This window comes from Filicampus tigris, chromosome 1, assembly GCF_054856515.1.
Source record: "Filicampus tigris isolate MCC_2025a chromosome 1, RoL_Ftig_1.0, whole genome shotgun sequence".
Classification (NCBI taxonomy): Eukaryota; Metazoa; Chordata; class Actinopteri; order Syngnathiformes; family Syngnathidae; genus Filicampus; species Filicampus tigris.
Window position 1 is genome coordinate 32,517,455 of NC_141217.1, and position 17,950 is coordinate 32,535,404.

General features: G+C 41.8%; 2 protein-coding genes across 2 annotated transcripts; both read right to left on the reverse strand.

Annotated features, from left to right (window-relative positions):
- Nucleotides 1-645: 645 nt before the first annotated feature.
- LOC147153629 (ubiquitin-conjugating enzyme E2 variant 1-like) lies at nucleotides 646-5,746 on the reverse strand. The gene is made up of 4 exons (XM_086033504.1): nucleotides 5,555-5,746; nucleotides 3,889-4,037; nucleotides 2,794-2,919; nucleotides 646-1,482 (listed from the first exon to the last, which is right to left on the reverse strand). Exons 1-4 carry the CDS (start codon nucleotides 5,574-5,576, stop codon nucleotides 1,336-1,338), a joined length of 444 nt encoding a protein of 147 aa, XP_085889630.1. The 5' UTR covers nucleotides 5,577-5,746; the 3' UTR covers nucleotides 646-1,335.
- Nucleotides 5,747-7,858: 2,112 nt separating this feature from the next.
- On the reverse strand, nucleotides 7,859-17,789 carry peds1b (plasmanylethanolamine desaturase 1b). The gene is made up of 6 exons (XM_086033477.1): nucleotides 17,590-17,789; nucleotides 16,484-16,603; nucleotides 15,141-15,232; nucleotides 14,885-15,029; nucleotides 13,500-13,712; nucleotides 7,859-13,398 (listed from the first exon to the last, which is right to left on the reverse strand). Exons 1-6 carry the CDS (start codon nucleotides 17,723-17,725, stop codon nucleotides 13,277-13,279), a joined length of 828 nt encoding a protein of 275 aa, XP_085889603.1. The 5' UTR covers nucleotides 17,726-17,789; the 3' UTR covers nucleotides 7,859-13,276.
- Nucleotides 17,790-17,950: the final 161 nt, after the last annotated feature.

Here is a 17,950-nt window from a genome sequence, read left to right on the forward strand (position 1 = left end):
AAATGCCTCCAAAAATCTTGACACAGTCCTGTCACTGAAATGATTTTCCTGATGTTATTTATATTAAAGTACGTTATTTCGTTGAATCACTGTAATGTGCTAGGCCCGATTTCATGTACAGCGTTTGCCGATTCTACGCTAAAAACTCACACCTGTTACATTTAGTTCTGTTACTCAAATGAGTAAAACAATGACAAAAAAAATAGTTGCCTGACATGGGACAATTTACATTTAGAGTAGTTCAATGTATTTATCATCGTATTTAGAGTTGAAAAAAAAGAGTCAAGTTTTAGATTTTCAACAAGTAAATGGCACTAAATTGGCAGAATACATGAATTCATGTATAGTTGTCACTCCATTGATGAAAATGAATACTGGACTACTGGTGTTTATTTCACTGCACTATTGCACTGCACTCATTGCCTGTTATTGTAGAACTGCAGATTTAAAAAAAAAAAAAAAAACATGTTTATTGTGTATATTGTGTGCTGTTACTGTCCACTTTTCTGCCGTAAAGCCTGAATTTCCCCATTACTGACTAATAAACGCTCATTCTACTCTATTCTATTCTGCATTTGTCATATAAATCTTGAACAGCAACCGAACACCAGATTAACCGAAACACTGTTCCTCCACCACACCAAAGCCGGCCAAATGTGATTTAATGAAATGGAGAGGCGAAAAACAATTGCACATGTGGTCTGATTCATTTCTACTTTCAAGCAAGATTGACGTCGGCACACTTAACAGTCGATGTGATCAGATTATAGCGGGGCTGCCATGCACACGATCAGAATAGGACAGACAACTGTTCACGTTGGATACAGAGATGCGCTAAGCCGTCCTTGCACATACTCGCCTATGTGCCTGCAAAAAAAGTACACTCGTCAGGTTTTCGTACTGTATGCACACATTACATCGTGATCTCAGTAGTTCACAGTCAACATATTTCTGTTACAAGAAGGCAACACACAAAGAGGTACACTTCATAAGATTATTTATGTTATTGTACAATCTGCTATTTCCCACAAATCATAAAAAAAAAAAAAAAGAAAAAAAAGAAAAAAAAAAAGATGTACAGTATTCAGCATGATCGCAACCAAGAGATCCGGCGTTGGCAGAAGAGGGAAACTGCCCGGAATGACGTGTGTGGAAAATGATGAGTGTGTGTCTGCATTGTTCTTCTATACTTGAGGTTTACAACTCTCCCTGTGTTCTCTCAACCGGTGGAATGCGGATGCAATGAAGGAAAAGTTAGCCAAGAAAAGGGGCTGGGACAGGACGGGGAAGGAGGACGACGAGATGGAAACAAACGAAACGCGGGGGGGGGGGGGCTCAGTTGGTATAGATCTGGCCCTCGGGTGGTTGAGGAAGCTTCATATTCTCCTTGCAGGTCATGAGCCGCCGCAGCTCCAGCAGCACCGTTCTGATACTGTAGGAGTTCTGCCACTTGGCCAACGCGGTCACTGCATGCATGTCAACCTGCAAAAATCCAACACAGACAGACCGATGCGGAACTGAAGAGCTTGTCACTCGGCTCGGCTCTTTCACAAACAACGCCATCGATGAATCGCTTCGTCAAATGCAGCCCGTGGAGCACAGGTTTGCTTGTCGCAAAGTAATTCACACTCGGTAGACTTCAATCGAAGTTGTTTCAGTGTGTCACATTTGTTGAACTTGTCCCTCTTTAAACTCTGAAGACGACGGTGAAATTGTTTTATCGTGCGGCTTGCACTGTCAGCCATGTAAGCAAAAATATTTTACGCATCTCACTCCGTGCCTTCTTTTCCTTAATGAGCTTTACTACAGAGCACTGTGGCTGCACAGACTGCCGCATGAAGCCACAGCACAGTAAAAAAAATAAATAATAATAATTAAAAACAAAAAAAGGTCTTTACAGCCAATACTGAATAGCTGAATATTGCGTCATCGTAACCGGTTTCCGATCACGTGGTCAGATCAAAACAATTGTCACTTATCGGTGGAAAAAAAAAAGTCCTCAAAATCAAGACGACAGAAGGTCAGAAGTACAGCACAGACAAAGAATATCTCTGTCCGCTCCTTCTTTTCTTATTTTTCTAATCATTGTTTGATCTAAGTGCAGCGGTCCCTGATAATTGTATTCTTCATTAGCCTGAAAGACGTTTTATTTAGAAAATCAGGTACATCTGAATGGGCCTCTTCACACGTCAAACTACTCATCTCAGTCATTTCGTAAAATACTACAAAATGTAGGACTACGAACTAGCAAAGTTACATAATAATAATACAAATATCTTTGGTCAGCTTCTTTGGAAAGGGGAAAAGGCCAAATGATGAGACACAGGAAGAGTCAACAACTTCCAAGGAAAAAACGCTGCATTTAAAAAAAACAATACCAACAGTCTTACTTAAAAAAATAAAAAATGAAAAAAAATAAAAAAGAGTTTACTAGCCACCATCTTGTGAAGTGTGACTTTCTGCATTGACGGTGACCAAAACAGACTGGATATAAGTAACTCACTTGGGGTGTCATTGTCTCCCATTAGATGGGACATGACAACATCAATTACAATCCGTGTAATGGTGAGTTGTGATTGATTGATTGATAGATTGATCATTTGTTTTTATTTGTGTCTGCGCCGGTTCGTACAAATTTCCTTCTTATGTGAAACCAGTCTGTGGTGCAAGAAAGGATGGTTGGAGGGGTGTACTTGAGAGAGCAAGAACGGGATTAGGCAAATTGTATATTTGCTGACTGTCGAGACCTGTGAACGTGACAGGGGCAGGTGATTGCGATAAAACATTGCTTACCACGCCGTTGGAGGTGTGCACGCCGTTCAGGTTAATCTTGGTCACAAATCTGACAAACGGCGGTGACTCTGGGTATCCTGGCCCACATTCAACCTTCAGATTGTACATCCTGTTTTCATAGCTTGTCTGTGGAAGAAGCAACATAAAGTTTTAACAACACGCTGAAATGTTGTAAAAGGTCCAAATAATGGTGCCCTGCTGCACACTACACGGATAAACTCAAGATAGATTTAGTCACTCATTTCATATTTTCGAAACTCTAAAATAAAAACAGCTAATGCGATGTCCCCAGGCGCTCTCTTCACTCATCTTTTTGTAACTTTTCTTCCTATTCAGCCACATGCATTTCTCTTATTGAAGAGTCTCATATTTGTTCAATATTGTTGTTATAGCCAAGGTTATTAAAGTTTACAAAAGTTATTATAGTTTACAAAAAATAACAATGACTAAAGCTAAAAACAAAAACTAAATAAAATAAAAACATGATAAATTTAAACTTAATTGTACGTTTATAAAGCCAACTACAATTATAGCAAAATGTATTTATGTCTTTGTCTATTAATTTCATACGTGAGCTTTTGGGCTTTATTTTAAATGTATTCATTTTTTTATTACTGTTCGGCCATACGGAAGAAGGAAGGTCGAACGGACATTTGAGAATTGTGGTTTACACAATGTTATTGCACAATACTTATGACCTTTTTTTAATCTTGCACTCAACAAATACCCCATATACATAAAAAAGTAAACTTAATACTAAATCTAATAAAAAATAAACTAAAACGAAGCATAGTCAAACAAATAAAAACTCATAAAAACTAACAAACCTACTCTAAAAACTAAATAAAAATAACTGATTTTAAAATAATTTTAAAAAAGTCAAAACGAAATGAAAACTAACTCTAATGAAAAATCCCAAATTATTATTAACCTTGGTTGTAACTGCCCAAGGGGAATATAAAATACAACCTTATATGACAGTGTTTTTTTTTTTTTTTTCCTATGTGGGTTTAAAGGATTCATATTTAGTCAGATTCTGGAGAGGTAGCCTGCACATTTTGCTCCAAGTCCTTGTCGCGGGGTGGTTTCACTTACTCGAGGAGGGCCGAGGATGACTCCTCGCCACCTTGTTAAGGTCATGTCCTCGTCATCTTCCAGACCCCAGCTGACAGTTCCATCCCCCACACCTTTCTGCCCCTCCTCCAGCTCTTCAAGTAACCGGAAATTACGAGGAACTTTAACTCCTGTGTGGACACAAAACAACTGAGGTGTCAAAAGCACTCACACGCTGTGCTTAAGTACAAGTACAGACTACAAATAAAATGAATGGTTAAAGTAGAAATAATGGTTCAAATCCAGACGTTTTTTTTTTTTTTTTTTTTTTTAGAATTTCTGAAATGTATTAAACGACAAAAGTAAAACTGTTTTTATACTGTCAGTAGCAACATGGTTAGACATTCCAAAAACGACATAAAATAAGATAAGTTCCAGAGAAATCGAGGGGGATTTTTTTTGTGTCACGGAAAAAAAACATGGCCTTAACGAGGAAGGTTTTTGTGTAATTTCGCCTATAGAAAATCTGCTAATAAAACTGCCTTAAACTGGAGTAAAATAGTGACAGTGTCATTATTTATTAACATATCTACTCGACAGTTTCGTTTTGTCACCTAATCGGGGAACCCATTCTCCGACTAGTTTACAAGTCTCGGATGTGAGTTCACACTAATGGTGATCATTTGAAAGGTGTTCCAGTTCTGTTGTCACAAAAGTTATACTGCATTTCAAATCCAAACTACAAGCTCTTTCCCGTGGTGCGGCCAGGAAGTGTCGGGTGCTCATGGCATTTTGAGCAGGCACGTCGTCGTCCTGCCACAACTTACGCCTCTTCTCACGCACTGAACCAAGCAAACGCGGCAGGATCTCTTTGTAGACAAGCTGCTCCATCGCCTGGCCCATATGGTGGGGAAAATTCGTATTTGGAATTTTTGGTTTTAAGTCTTCTAAATCTCTTCTAACATACCTCGTATAGTGATGAGTGGAGCTAAAGAGATCAAGCAGCTGTGAAGAAGCTATTGAAGAAGATATTGCCGAGTTGGAGAGTGCTGCATCATTTGGCCTCTGCGGTGAGATGTGATGGTGCAGCTTGCATGCAAATTGCAAACCGAGAGCCGGCCGGCTGATGTAAAAACACACCTGCCACTCTTCACTCTCCCTTGTGTGTCTACAAAATCGCTATTTCCACGCAATACCATACACATGTGCAATACCCTCATCTTAAAAAGGCACCAACTAATGCTGACTAATAAGGGTCTCGGCTCAAAAGAGCTGTCAAAGAGCATTTTCGGCGAGTGGCTAACAGCCAAGCCCTTTGAGCTAACCACTGCTCCGCTACTGATTTACGTCTCCGAAAAAACCCTTCTTCGAATGTGGCTGGGTACTGTTACATGTGCGTTAGTCATCAGTTGTTCGGCTGGATAAACATCCATCTAAATATGCCCGTAAGTAGTTACGCCGCGTCTTCCTAATTGAAATCACATGTAGCTTATTGAGCTATAGCCTAATGCCCTTTGCTTTCAATTCATTCTCGCTGACGGGTCCGGCTATGTAACAGCTTGTTTATTAAAGTATAAAAGACAGATTCGGCCATGGCTAACCTCCCCGCAGTGACCCGCAACTTGCGAAGGAAAAAAAACGAGTGACTCTGATCATTTTTTGTTTTTAAACGTGGCAGTATCTAATTGTTCTGTTATATTGTATTTACCTGATCCGGCGGCGAGCGCCATGTTGATGGTGCACGACGGGAACGCGCACGTAGCTAAAGCCGTTGTCTACGTCACGGGAGCGCGCACGATACAGCGTTAAGCCTCCTTGATTAAAGAAAGAGTCTGTCTGAGGGGGTTGCAGAGCCACGAAAGCTTGTAACGCGTGTTCAGCGGCCCTGAAAATTGGGGAGTTGATGTTAGATCTGAGTGTCTAGGCCAATGGGCTCAAAACTTGCGGTTAAGACTTCCTCCACTTAGAAATGAGTGGGATGTGTAGCACCACATGTCCCCAGAAGAGGGCACACTCGCTGTATGGTTGACGTTAGTAGAGCTGGGCACTGGACAGTGGGCAGTCCGTCCCAGGGACCGAAAGGTTCGAACGGACGGACATTTTGAGGACGGTCGGACGGAGGTCGAGACTAAGCAAAAGGACGGACTAAGCAAGGACAGAGGTAGGTTTTCGTCCGTCCCTCTAATCGTCCCTAACCAGGTAAAGTACCGGCTGTTGTGTTGGATTCTTTTAAAAAGCAAGACTGCCACTAAGCCTGCACAACACTGGAGTGCTCTTTTTCATGTGCGTTCCCTCCCCGCAGTATTGTTCTCACAGGCATAGTCTTCCCTTGCATTTCACTGGCGAGGGAAAAAAAACAAAAAAATCTGAAAGCAATGACCCAGAAGTGTAGGATGTTCGTTCTCCTCCTAAAGTAAAATTGCCTTATTTTGCAATAATAATTTTTTTTGCTAAATACCGTGATAAAAAGTGAAAATGCGCAACAAAACCCAATAGTATTGTGTTATTGCGCAACCTTAAATATTCTCGTGTCATCATCACATCACGAGGGTGGTTGCTGGCAGCTAAAAAGCTATGTTAGTTAAACAGTTAGAAACAATTCAATCCACTCACGATATTCCCAGCCCGTAAGTGGATGTGCATAGGAAATGAGCCAGCTAATGAGCTTGAAATGATGTCATGCACGGATGCAGAATGGAATCGCTTTAAAGGACGAGGACGGATGGGGTCGGAGGACGATCATTTTAATGAATAAGGACGGAGGGACGAGGATGGTAGGGCACCCAGGTTGCGGACGGACCAGCAAAATAGGGTCAAGTGCCCAGCTCTGCTTAAACCCTTTGCAACTCAATTGGAATTTTAAAAAAAAAATCTTTGAGAGGGGAATTAAAACTTAAAATGGAAGTCAACCCAAGCATTTTTTTTTTCAAGAATATATTCTATGCAGCCTCATTAGTTGAAACAAGGCATTTCTGATGATATTGCGTTTGTGGAATGCGAGTTAAGCAGCAAAATCCACCCGTTTCAGCCATCTCAGGGGGCAGCCATATTGTCACTTCTGTCGATTGAAAATTACATCACGCACCCTCAGGGCTCAGATAACGACCAATCATGGCTCAGCTTCAGAAAACAGGTGAGCTGTGATTTGTCGCTAACTGAGCAACTTCCATGTCATTTTCAGTCGACGGAAGTGACCAAATGGACGCCACATGAGATGGTTAAAAATGGGTGGATTTTGCTATATCCCATCCATCAATCCATTATCTATACCGCCCATCCTCACAAGGGCCGCGGGCGTGTTTGAGCCTATCCCAGCTGTCTTCGGGCAGTGGGCAAGGTACACCCTGAACTGGTTGCAGCCAATCACAGAGCACACAGAGACAAACAAACATTGGCACTCACAATCACACCTAGGGGCAATTTAGAGAGTCCAATTCACCTACCGTGCGTGTTGGGAGGAAATGCTGGAGTACTTGAGAAAACCCACGCAGGCACGGGGAGAACATGCAAACTCCACAGAGGCCGCGACCTCTGCGCTGTGAGGCGGACGTGCTTACCAGTCGACCACCGCGCCGCCCTTGCTATATTCCATAAACGCAATATCAATCAGAGTGTCCCGTTTCAACTAGTGGGCCAGCATAGAATATATTCTTGAAAAGGTATATTTGGGTTGACTTCCTCTTTAACTGTGATATGGTTGTACAAGTGTGCACACTAAAACGGGGGATGTTGCTGTGTTCAGAATTAAAATTCAACATTCCATTTACACTCTCATTTAACATTCAAACTCATGTTAAATGGGAGGCAGCATATACCTGCCATCTTGTTTTTTGTTGTTGTTTTTTTTTTTTACATCGCCAAAACCTGGCATTTGACCAGAGGTGTGTAGACATTTAATATCCACTGAAAATTATTCAAGTGGTTTTATTCAATGGTTTGAGTTGGACTAACCCAACAGGTTTTTAGGTTTGATAGTGTTGCCCACTATGGTAAAGAAATACTTGAGAGAAAGTGGTATAAGTACTGAGCTTTTATTTAGTTTACTTATAAATAAACAGTTTAATACATTATACACATTGTACATCTCCCAAATGGAAGACAACAAAAAGGCATCAAGGTATATTATTGTGATATCTGAAACTTGCCTTGCCTCAAAGAAAGGGCAACATCCAGAGGTGGCAAAACCAGGTCCAGAAAGGAATAACCCTGCCACAGTTTGGCTTTGGCCACAGGTGCTTCTACTCAACTGGCAGGTAAACGCAGTCCCTGGGAGCTCAAAGCACCTGTGGCTAAAGTCAAACTGGGTCAGGATTCAACTTTCTGGACCTGGATTTGCCACCTCTGGCAACATCATGTTATTCCATGAAGTGTTTTACCACTTAGCTGAAAGGATTCACAGTAACTCAAAATTAGGGAGTCGAGAAGGCAATTCAAAAATCCAAGCAACTCAACATAATGATTTGAGCAAAGTATGTCAAAATATACCATTGACTGACTAACTCACCTCCTAACACTATTCCAGTGAGCCAATTGCAGCCGAAAAGGAGTTTGTCGTAAGTTCAACAACAAGGCGCTGCATTGAAAGCATTTTATTTTGAAACTAATTCATATCAAACATGAACGAGTTAGCCTGAATCCTAAACGTAAACTGGCGTCACTATGAGCTCCCATTTTTTTAAGTCAACTACAAATGAGTTGTGGCGTGTTGTAAATTGCGAACATTGGTAGCAGCATAGTGACACAAAACCTTCAAATTTCAACACAAAAAAACCCCCCGATACACCACTTAAAGTGTTTAACCAAACACCAAAATATTCCATCAGCCCGAGTGTTCCAAACACTGGCACATTTCCAAACAAGTGACATACATCGACCAGCCTGACTTTTCCACTGCGCACAAACCTGCTTCTAAGAATACTCTGTAAGCACTACGGAATCTAAGTGTGTTCTTTTTGCTGTTGATCTACACTGAATCAACATTGCAGTAGCATAAATTTGACCAGAAATGGCGTACTTTATATATTTATACTGTATACATCCACTTATAAAGAACTACAATGCAAATAAAATCCTTATATTAATGACAACATTTTCTTACAGTGGAAGTCACCCCAAATATATTTTTGTCAAGAATATGTTCTATGCAAGCCCACTAGTTGAAACAAGGCATTCTGATAGATATTGCGTTTGAGGAATAAAGAGTTAATCCACCAGTTTTTAGCTATCTCTGGGGGCGGCCATTTTGTCACTTCTGTCGACTGAAAATGACATCACAAACCCTCAGGGCTCAGGTAACGACCAATCACGGCTGACCTGTTTTCTGAAGCTGAGCCATGATTGGTCGTTACCTGAGCCCTGACCATTTGCGATATCATTTTCAGTCGACAGAAGACAAAATGGCCGCCCCCTGACATGGCTAAAAAGGGAAGGATTTTGCGGCTTAACTCATTCAACAAACAAAATATTAATCAGAATGCCGTGTTTCAACTAGCAGGCCTGCTGGGAACATATTCTTGAAAAAAAAAGAGATTAGGTTAATTTCCACTATAATACAGCAACTCCTAAGCATTGGTCTGCCATAAAAAATCATCAGGGGTGCTTCGGGAAATTCGACAATTTCACTTATTTTGTCACTTAGTTTTGTTTATCATGTATTCATTACAAATAAATCTTTGGTCATCTATCTAAGACAGTGACATGCAGGACAATTAAAATCTTTTCAACTAAATGGCAGTGTTGCCATTCGTCAACAGAATAAGTCATGGCTTCCTTCCTGCCAGTATATCCAGTTTGTCTTCAATATAAAGATTGAAATCAACCCAAACATTGTATTCAAGAATATGTTCCCAGCAGGCCCACTAGTTGAAACAGGGCATTCTGATGAATATTGAGTTTGTGGAGTATGAATTAAGCAGCAAAATCCGCCACTTTTTAGCCATCTCAGTGGGCGGCCATTTTGTCTTCTGTCCACTGAAAATGACATGACAAATGGTCAGGGCTCAGGTAACGACCAATCACGGCTCAGCTTCAGAAAACAGGTCAGCCGTGATTGGTCGTTACCTGAGCCATGAGCAACTGTGATGTCATTTTCAGTCGACAGAAGTGACTAAATGGCTGACCCCAGAGATGGCTAAAAACGGGTGGATTAACTGTTATTCCACAAACGCAATATTTATCAGAAATGCCTTGTTTCAACTAGTGGGCTTGCATAGAACATATTCTTGAAAAAAATATCTTTGCGTTGACCTCCTCTTTAACACACCCATATTTCACACGGAGTGAGTCAATTTTTGAGTGAACTGAGACCAGATGATAATTTGTTCAGTATTCAACGTTTTGTGAGATTTTTAGTTGGTTTTAGTCTGCCTTGAGATTTTTTCCAAATGGGTGCCCCAGCTCAGTAAAGGTTGGGGAAAAACCCCGTTTGAATAGATGTGGTTCCACTGTAACCCTAAATTCAATATACTCAAGTATGAAGGATTCAAAAAGTGGATTATTAAATTGTATTTAAAAAACAAAGTCACCATCTTTAAACGACTAGAAGCGCCGCAACAATCGAGCCTTTTAACCTGGTTGCTCGCCAGGATGCTCCTTGGCAGGCGTGGGCAATTCCAGTCCTCGAGGTCCGGTATCCTGCATGTTTTCTATGTCTCCCTGCTGCAACACACCTGATTCAAATGCTCATTCAATCAGCAGGGTCTGCTGAAGCTGGATAACAATTATGATCATTTGAATCAGGTGGTTACAGCAGGGTGACATATAAAAACATGGAGGATACCGGCCCTCGAGGATCGGAATTGCCCACCCCTGCTCCTTGGAATGAAGACAGTTTATGTATTGTAGGTAGTTCAATCCTGAGACCCGTTGGGTCAACGTCGTGAGGTTTTTGAACGCACCACAAGATATATCCCACTCTGCTCAGTGGCCGCGTTCAACAAATTAAAGGGGAAGCATTCCATTGCTTGCATCAGCCAACATATTGCAGTACATGCAACGTTTGTGCGTTACGTCTTCAACAATAGTTTCTTGAATGATGCACGTTTAAAGGTGTCTCCATTAGAGCTTCCGAAAAACCAGTCAACATTTCAGGAAAAGAAAGAAAGGCATTTGACTCTAACTCTGATAAGTTAAGACATGAAGCTACACTGCATAGTCATTTGCTGTACAACACACGTAGAAATTATTGACAAAAGCATTACAAAAAGAAATGAAAACGCTTCCCACCAGTGGCCCGATGACATAATCGCATCTGTCGCTGAAGCCCTTTTAACGTCACCAAGGTACAGTGGTGCCTTGAGATAAGAGTGACCCGACTCACAAGTTTGTAGAGACACGGGCCGTGATGTGGACAATTTTTTAAAATACGAAAGCTGTATGGTGGCCGTGAACTCAATTGAACTCACTTCACAATAAACAGCAAATGGTAAACAATTTGAGGGATAATATAACAATACACTGGCATATATTCTTTATCCTCTATGAAAAATGACTAATATCACATCATCTTATTGAGTCACTCACAATATTTCCTTATTTGTTTTTTCCAGGGGTGGGGGTGGAACGGGTTAGCGTCCATTCTATTCATTTCAATGGAGAAAGATGATTTGAGATAGAAAATCTCACAAGGCACCAATGTACGAGACACACAAGCGGGAATGGAAATGACTCCCACACCGTACAAAACATGATCGCCCGTGTAGCATCAGTGTGTAACCGCAAGACGAATTGAACAACACAAACGTTCTGCAAAACGGCAAAGATACAAACGTGTGGCGTGTGTAGTAAGGCCGCTAGAAAGAAAAACAAAACAGACGATTGACCTGACATAACCTGACACACTCTGGCCACTCCATTAGGTACAATCGTATGTGACTCAAAATGACAGCTTGACTCATCCTCCATAAATAAGCTTTTGCTGAAAAACCTAATATTTAGTTGAATGCTTTTTTTTTTTTTCCTGTGGCGATGAATTGGCCTTTTGTTTAAATACAGGTATTCTTCCTATTTAAATATAAGACACGACTTTTATTATAATGCACTCCATTACAACAACAACTTATTAACAAACATTTTTTAGATGAAAAAGTACAAATTTGAGATGCGAAATTCACTTTTGGACTGCTGTGTTACATTTTACAAGTGGCCAGTCGGCGCTTCAAAAAAAAAGAAAAAAAAGAAAAAATAAAAAAAAAATAGAAGCTTGTATTTTGTGTGGGAATGCAATTCTCAATGCATTAACTGTAGAGGATGACTTCTCATTAAGCCCACAAGTCACTTCACTTAGATTTCTGTTTGGTCTTTTGAAGTAATCTGTCAATAAGAGTCATTGAGGTGCTAATGTTTAACTAATTATAGTCTTGACAAAGCCACCATTGCATGGACTCTCAAGTGGTTTAAATAAAAAGTTTGGAAACGGCAATTGTTGAGATGGTAGTCTGACATCATGTTGTAGGCTGTGCAGCCCAAAAAAGTGTGAGGTCAACAAATGTAACAGTAGTTTTTCATCAATTTGTTATTTTGCTATTGACATTGGTTAAAGAGGAAGTCAACCCCAACAATTTCTTAACAATAATATGTTATAATGCTCCACTAATCTAAACATGGCATTCTGATTAATATTGCATTTATGGAATATGAGTTAAGCGGCAAAATCCACCCGTTTTTAGCCATCTCAGGGGCGTCCATTTTGTCATTTTGCTGTTGACTGAAATTATCATCACAACTGTTCAGGGCTCAGGTAATCACGGCTCACCTGTGTTCTGAAGCTGAGCCATGATCGGTTTGTCACCTGAGCAACTGTGACGTCATTTTCAGTTCATAGCAAGTGACAAAATGGCCGCCCATTGAGATAGACACAAACTGCTGGATTTTACTGTTCCAACTCATATTCCACAAACACAATATCAATCAGAATGCCGTGTTTAGACTTCAGGGGCCGCATAGAACATATTCTTGAAAAGAAATGTTTGAGGTTGACTTCTTCCTTTTTTCTCTCCTCTTTAAGCATCCCTTTTTTCTCTCCACAATCAAAAAGACATTTTGATTGGGAGCAAGTGAATACAGACTTTCCGATTCAGGATGCGCAAATCAGTGAGAAAAGGAATCCAAATGAAGAGCCGAGGTGTCGTCCTGATTTCTCATTCGGTGAAAATCTCCTCCAAAGTGATTTGACACGTCTTTCTGCGCAGAAGTGTCATAAAAGCGAGCAGTTACTGTGGTTAAAAATAGATTGCAGTTTCAAATGATGATCTCCATCGTGAATAATGAGGGAAAAAAAAAACTGAAAAATATCAAATGTGCAAGAGTTAAAGCTATGGCATCAGAACCTGTTAGTTTGTCTCATGGATTACGACGAGGCAAGACGGGAGGGGTGGAGGTGGGTGGGGGCGGGGTGAGATATTCTGAGGTAGGGTGAAGGTAGCCTGTGGTGTTACTTGACTTTATGAGCCCATTTGAGATCATCAGCCCTGGGCTTCTCTCCCGTGACTCCCTGTATAAGATCCTCCAGGTTCCTCCAGAAGCCCACCTTCTCCAGGGGATAGTTGAGCCAACCTGCAACAAGTCAACTCTGTGACAAGACTCTCAACAGCATGTGGCGGAGCTAGAGGGGAGGCCAGGAAGGGGGGTGGGGGGGGGGGGGGCTAGGGGCAAACCTGTAGTGATGCAGAAGTACGTCTCGTGCGGGGAGACGTGATGGACGCGGTGGTGCTTGCGGGGAAGGATGATGTGGCAGTCCTGCAGGAACACCACCCAGCGCGGAAGGCCGAAGTACGTGTGGGACCACTTGTGAATCTGGTTGGTGAGGGTCACAAAGATGCCAAGTGCAAACAGGTAGCAGTACCAGGGGTAGAGATGGTAGATCTCCGCTAAAATTAAAAGGAGAGCAAATACTGTGAGGGGGACGTATGAAGTAGGAAGATGATTTCATGCATCCGTTCCGTCAGGCCTCTCTGGTTTGAGCACTTCTCCATGGAGCTAAACTATAGATTAGGGCTGAACGATTTTGAAAAATAATGTGATAGCGATTTTTTTTACCTCTCCTCTCAAAATTACGATTGCGATTATTATTTTTTTTTTCAACGTCCTCTTCTCCTGTATTTTTAACAGACACAAGCAATAAATTAATATGTATCACAATAAACATTCAGACTTATTATCCACAGCTGATTTGGTCTTCCGGGTTAAGCTTACGCTAAAATACAGTAAAGGCAAATGGACCATGAATTAATATGAAAGGCAGTTTATTTATAGACTTCAATTACAGTTGCTAACTTATGAAGATATTTTGCATTTTACGCAAAAAAAAAAAAAATTTCATTAGGGTGGCCAGGGTGACAACAACACCACAGTGAGGAGTGGCCATGCATGTGAGTGTGCATGCGTCACTGTTTATCATGCCTACCATCCAGTCGGGGTTTCATGAAATAAAATTCATACATATCCAGAACAATGCAAGCAAGAAGAAGTCCAAGTAAAAAGAGGTGAAAAATCATTTTACTTATCATAATTTACCAGAGTTCCATTTTCTTTGTTGTTGCTTTGCTTTTGTGCATCTCAAAGTTTACTTCTATCTCATTCGCTAATCAACAGCCGATCAGAGTGATGAGTTGTCACCGACGACAGGCGCCGTTTTGCACACTGCGATCGATGACTCATTCATTAAAATCATATAAAAAATTTTTTTTTTAAAAAGCACAATGACACAAAAATCATTACATTGCATTACTACTACTGCGCATCCTCACAGATGAGGATTACAGCCGGCGGGAAAAGTTGGAGACAACGTAGCTTTGACTAAAAAACCAAATAAAATATATCAATAAACAGCTCGTCGATTATTAAATCAATTGTCGACGACTACTTGTCGAAGTCGTCGTGACTAATCGACTAGTCTAATCGACTAGAATAATAAATTCATTAATTAATTAATTGTCTAAGGCATACATTTTAGGGTCTACCAATTTTTGTGGTCAGCACACCCGAGTTGGCCCCCTTTTTTTCCCCAGCGCTATCCAAGACCTTCGCGCAAAGGACTCACCAGGAGAGAGGGTGAAGAAGTTGAAGGCCATATTGGCGAGTGGGACGATCGTCAGCATGCAGTTGTCGCCATTGGTCTCAATGAAGTCGTGACGGGTGATGGCTGTAGGGTCAATGTGGTGCTCTCTGAAGGGTCGGATAAAGGCCTGTGCGTGTAGAATGACAGGAGGCGCACGCGCACACACGTTGTGTGATTACAGGAGAGAGAAAAGAAAAACACTCACAACAAAAAAACAGTGCATTGTAGTTGACATGACCTTTCCGAAGATGGGTAGATCCACCGATCCCCACGTGTCCGCCCCCCAGTGAACAAGGCCCGAGGCAAAGTCGGCAGTGAGGATCCCTGCCGCTACACATTCATTCAAAGGGGCACAGTATGAGTATTATGTCACTAGTGAATATCTATACAGGATGATGTAATCGACGCCGATTGGCTGTCGCCGGCGAAGGACAGGCCGGGACCACGTGGGTCAATTGAATATGCAGGACGGAAAACGGGGACGGAGGGCCGATGCCCAGCTCTGCAATTTACGATGGAGATCTGTTCCTACACTGGCGATGTAACCTGAATTTCTGCGTATGTCAGATTTCACCTTTAAAATCTCAATTTCAATCGAAATGCTTGGTATAAAAAAAAACAAAAAAACACTCAAATAAAAACATAAGATGCTGTACTTAGCATTACTGCTGAGAGGTGGATGGAGAAGATGGAGAGGAGGGCGTAAAAGGCAGATACTGCCGGCGCACAAACAGACACAATCGAGACACTCTGCGCATGCTCGTTGCTCAACCGCAAGGAATTCTGGTCTTTGTAGTACAGGAAGTGCTTGTATGCAGAGGTAAACAAGCTCAGAAACGCAGCACAAACGCACGCTTTTGGAGCGAGGAGGAAACCGGCTGCTTCATTTCTGTGGTAAGTGACATGAATATCAAGTGTTTTATTGACAGTTGAAAGTAACAAGCGGAAATGGCGTCCATTTGAGTCATGGCGCCGTGTGTCGCCCTCACAGTGGGTTATTCAAATGCCGGAGCAACTCTGTCCACTCATTCATGTAAACGGGATACTGAGAATATCGGAATTTTGACCTTAAAGCGGAAGTCAACCCAAAACATATTTTTCGAAGAATATGTTCCCAGCAGGCCTACTAGTTGAAACACGGCATTCTGATTCATTTTGCGTTTGTGGAATGTAAGTTAAGCAGCAAAATGCACTCATTTTGAGCCATCAATTACGGCCCAGATTCAGAAAACAGGTCAGCCGTGATTGGTCGTTGTGAGCAGTTTTGATGTCATTTTTAGTCGACAGAAGTGACAAAATGGCCGCCCCTAGAGATGGCTAAAAATGAGTGGATTAACACTTATTCCACAAACGCAATATTTATCAGAATGCCCTGTTTCAACGAGTGGGCTTGCATACACATTCTTGAGAAAAATATGTTTGGGTTGACCTCCACTTTAACCAGAATATTGACTGCATTTAAACATAGTCACTATGTTGCTCGGGACAAAAGAGAAGAGGAAGAGGCACGGGCGTCGTATAGTCGAAACGCCCTAGTAATTTGTAATTCGAGGATTTTCTGTACTTTGACTCAGTACTTACCAACACCCAACAGGATGTACCACAAATGCCCCAGGTGGAAATTGGCAAGGAGGTGAATGAAATTGAAGGCCATGAGAGAGAAGCAAAGGAGGACACTAATCCACTCTTGGCATCTTTTGCCTGCAAAAACAGCAGGTGAACAGCAGCTTCTGTTAGAGAACGTTTCAAATATAGTGGTGCCTTGAGATACAAGTATTTTTTTTTTCCAAGACCATGCTCATTACTCTCTGTGTAAACATTATAAGTTAGAACTTAGAAGACATTAAAGGAAAGTTATGGGGCTGTTCTACTTCATCCCTCCATTTTAATTTCAAATAAACAACATGCTATTCCCTTTGTTTTATACGTTATTACATTGACAGGAAACTAACTGGGAGTGTCATTGAACAGATTGAAGTTTCTTTTGAGTCACTCGTATCCACTGTAGTGACCTTCTGATCTCGACAGGCCACAGTAGCTCCATCTGACATTACATCATTTTATCCAAATCACCATCCAAAGGTTAATAACCACTCGCAACCAACACATAATGCAACGTACTCTGTGTGGTTACGTGACTCTGTCTGCAACTTAAAACTGACTGGCAGCCAAATGGATTGTAAGGGCGTCGAAACTGCATAACGTGCTCCTTTGTGTTTGCATGCATTTCCAAATTATGAAAAATGTTCGTAAGACTTGGAATAGAAAAGCGTTTGGTGTTTGTGGCATTTCTGCCCTTTAACTGCTTACGATCGGCGCAATGTTCGTCCTTTGGGGTTGTAAAGTGCACTTAAATTACAAGGCAAACATTTGTGTAGCTGCTGCTGCATGTTTAAAATGCAAGTGCAACACAAGGACTCAAACACAAATTTAAGCGACATCGCGTGAGTATTATTGTGCAACGAGCACAGTGGCCCAAACAAGCATCGCAATGTCGACGTTGGTGTATCTATCAACCATGGACATGCTTATTTTGTCATTTAGTTCGTGTTTATAGTCATTTAAGTGTGACTCGGAAACTCCAGTACAGTATATTTATATAACACCTGGTGATATGTCACAGCCCGTATGGGCACGGAGGAACAAGCCTAGCATTGAAGACAAAGTAGCGACACGGATCGACTCACCTGGCGAATATAAATTGGCCAATTCTCGGGCACCGGCGTGTTGTGGACCCCACCTCGCCGTGCCCCGGTCGGGTCCCTGCCGCTCGGGGTTTTGTAATTCCTCTCCACGCCCGCTCTCGTCCACCATTCTCGCCATTTCTCCACTTCGGGCCCAACCCCTTCAGCTGAGTCTGTCTGTTCCTCGTTAGGAGCCAACGGAAACGTCAACTTCTCAGCCGACAGAGAGCGTAACATTTTGGACCAATCGGGTGCGAGGGACCGAGGCCGGCAGCCAATTATCACGGGCAAAGGTGTCGGCGCCTGACCAATGGCGTTGCGAAACGGAGACTGCACTTCCTGAGTATGCCTGACCCCACCCGAC

Bases quoted from the DNA above. Each gene is read 5' to 3' on its own strand.
- LOC147153629 (XM_086033504.1), bottom strand. From the start codon at position 5,576: ATGGCGCTCGCCGCCGGATCAG. The intron at 4,038-5,554 runs GTAAATACAATA...GTGTCCACACAG, and splicing joins GGCGCTCGCCGCCGGATCAG to GAGTTAAAGTTCCTCGTAAT. The intron at 1,483-2,793 runs GTAAGCAATGTT...GGATTTTTGCAG, and splicing joins TGCACACCTCCAACGGCGTG to GTTGACATGCATGCAGTGAC.
- peds1b (XM_086033477.1), bottom strand. From the start codon at position 17,725: ATGGCGAGAATGGTGGACGAGAGCGGGCGTGGAGAGGAATTACAAAAC. The intron at 16,604-17,589 runs GTGAGTCGATCC...CTGTTTTTGCAG, and splicing joins GGCCAATTTATATTCGCCAG to GCAAAAGATGCCAAGAGTGG. The intron at 15,233-16,483 runs GTAAGTACTGAG...ATGAATGTGTAG, and splicing joins GTACATCCTGTTGGGTGTTG to CGGCAGGGATCCTCACTGCC.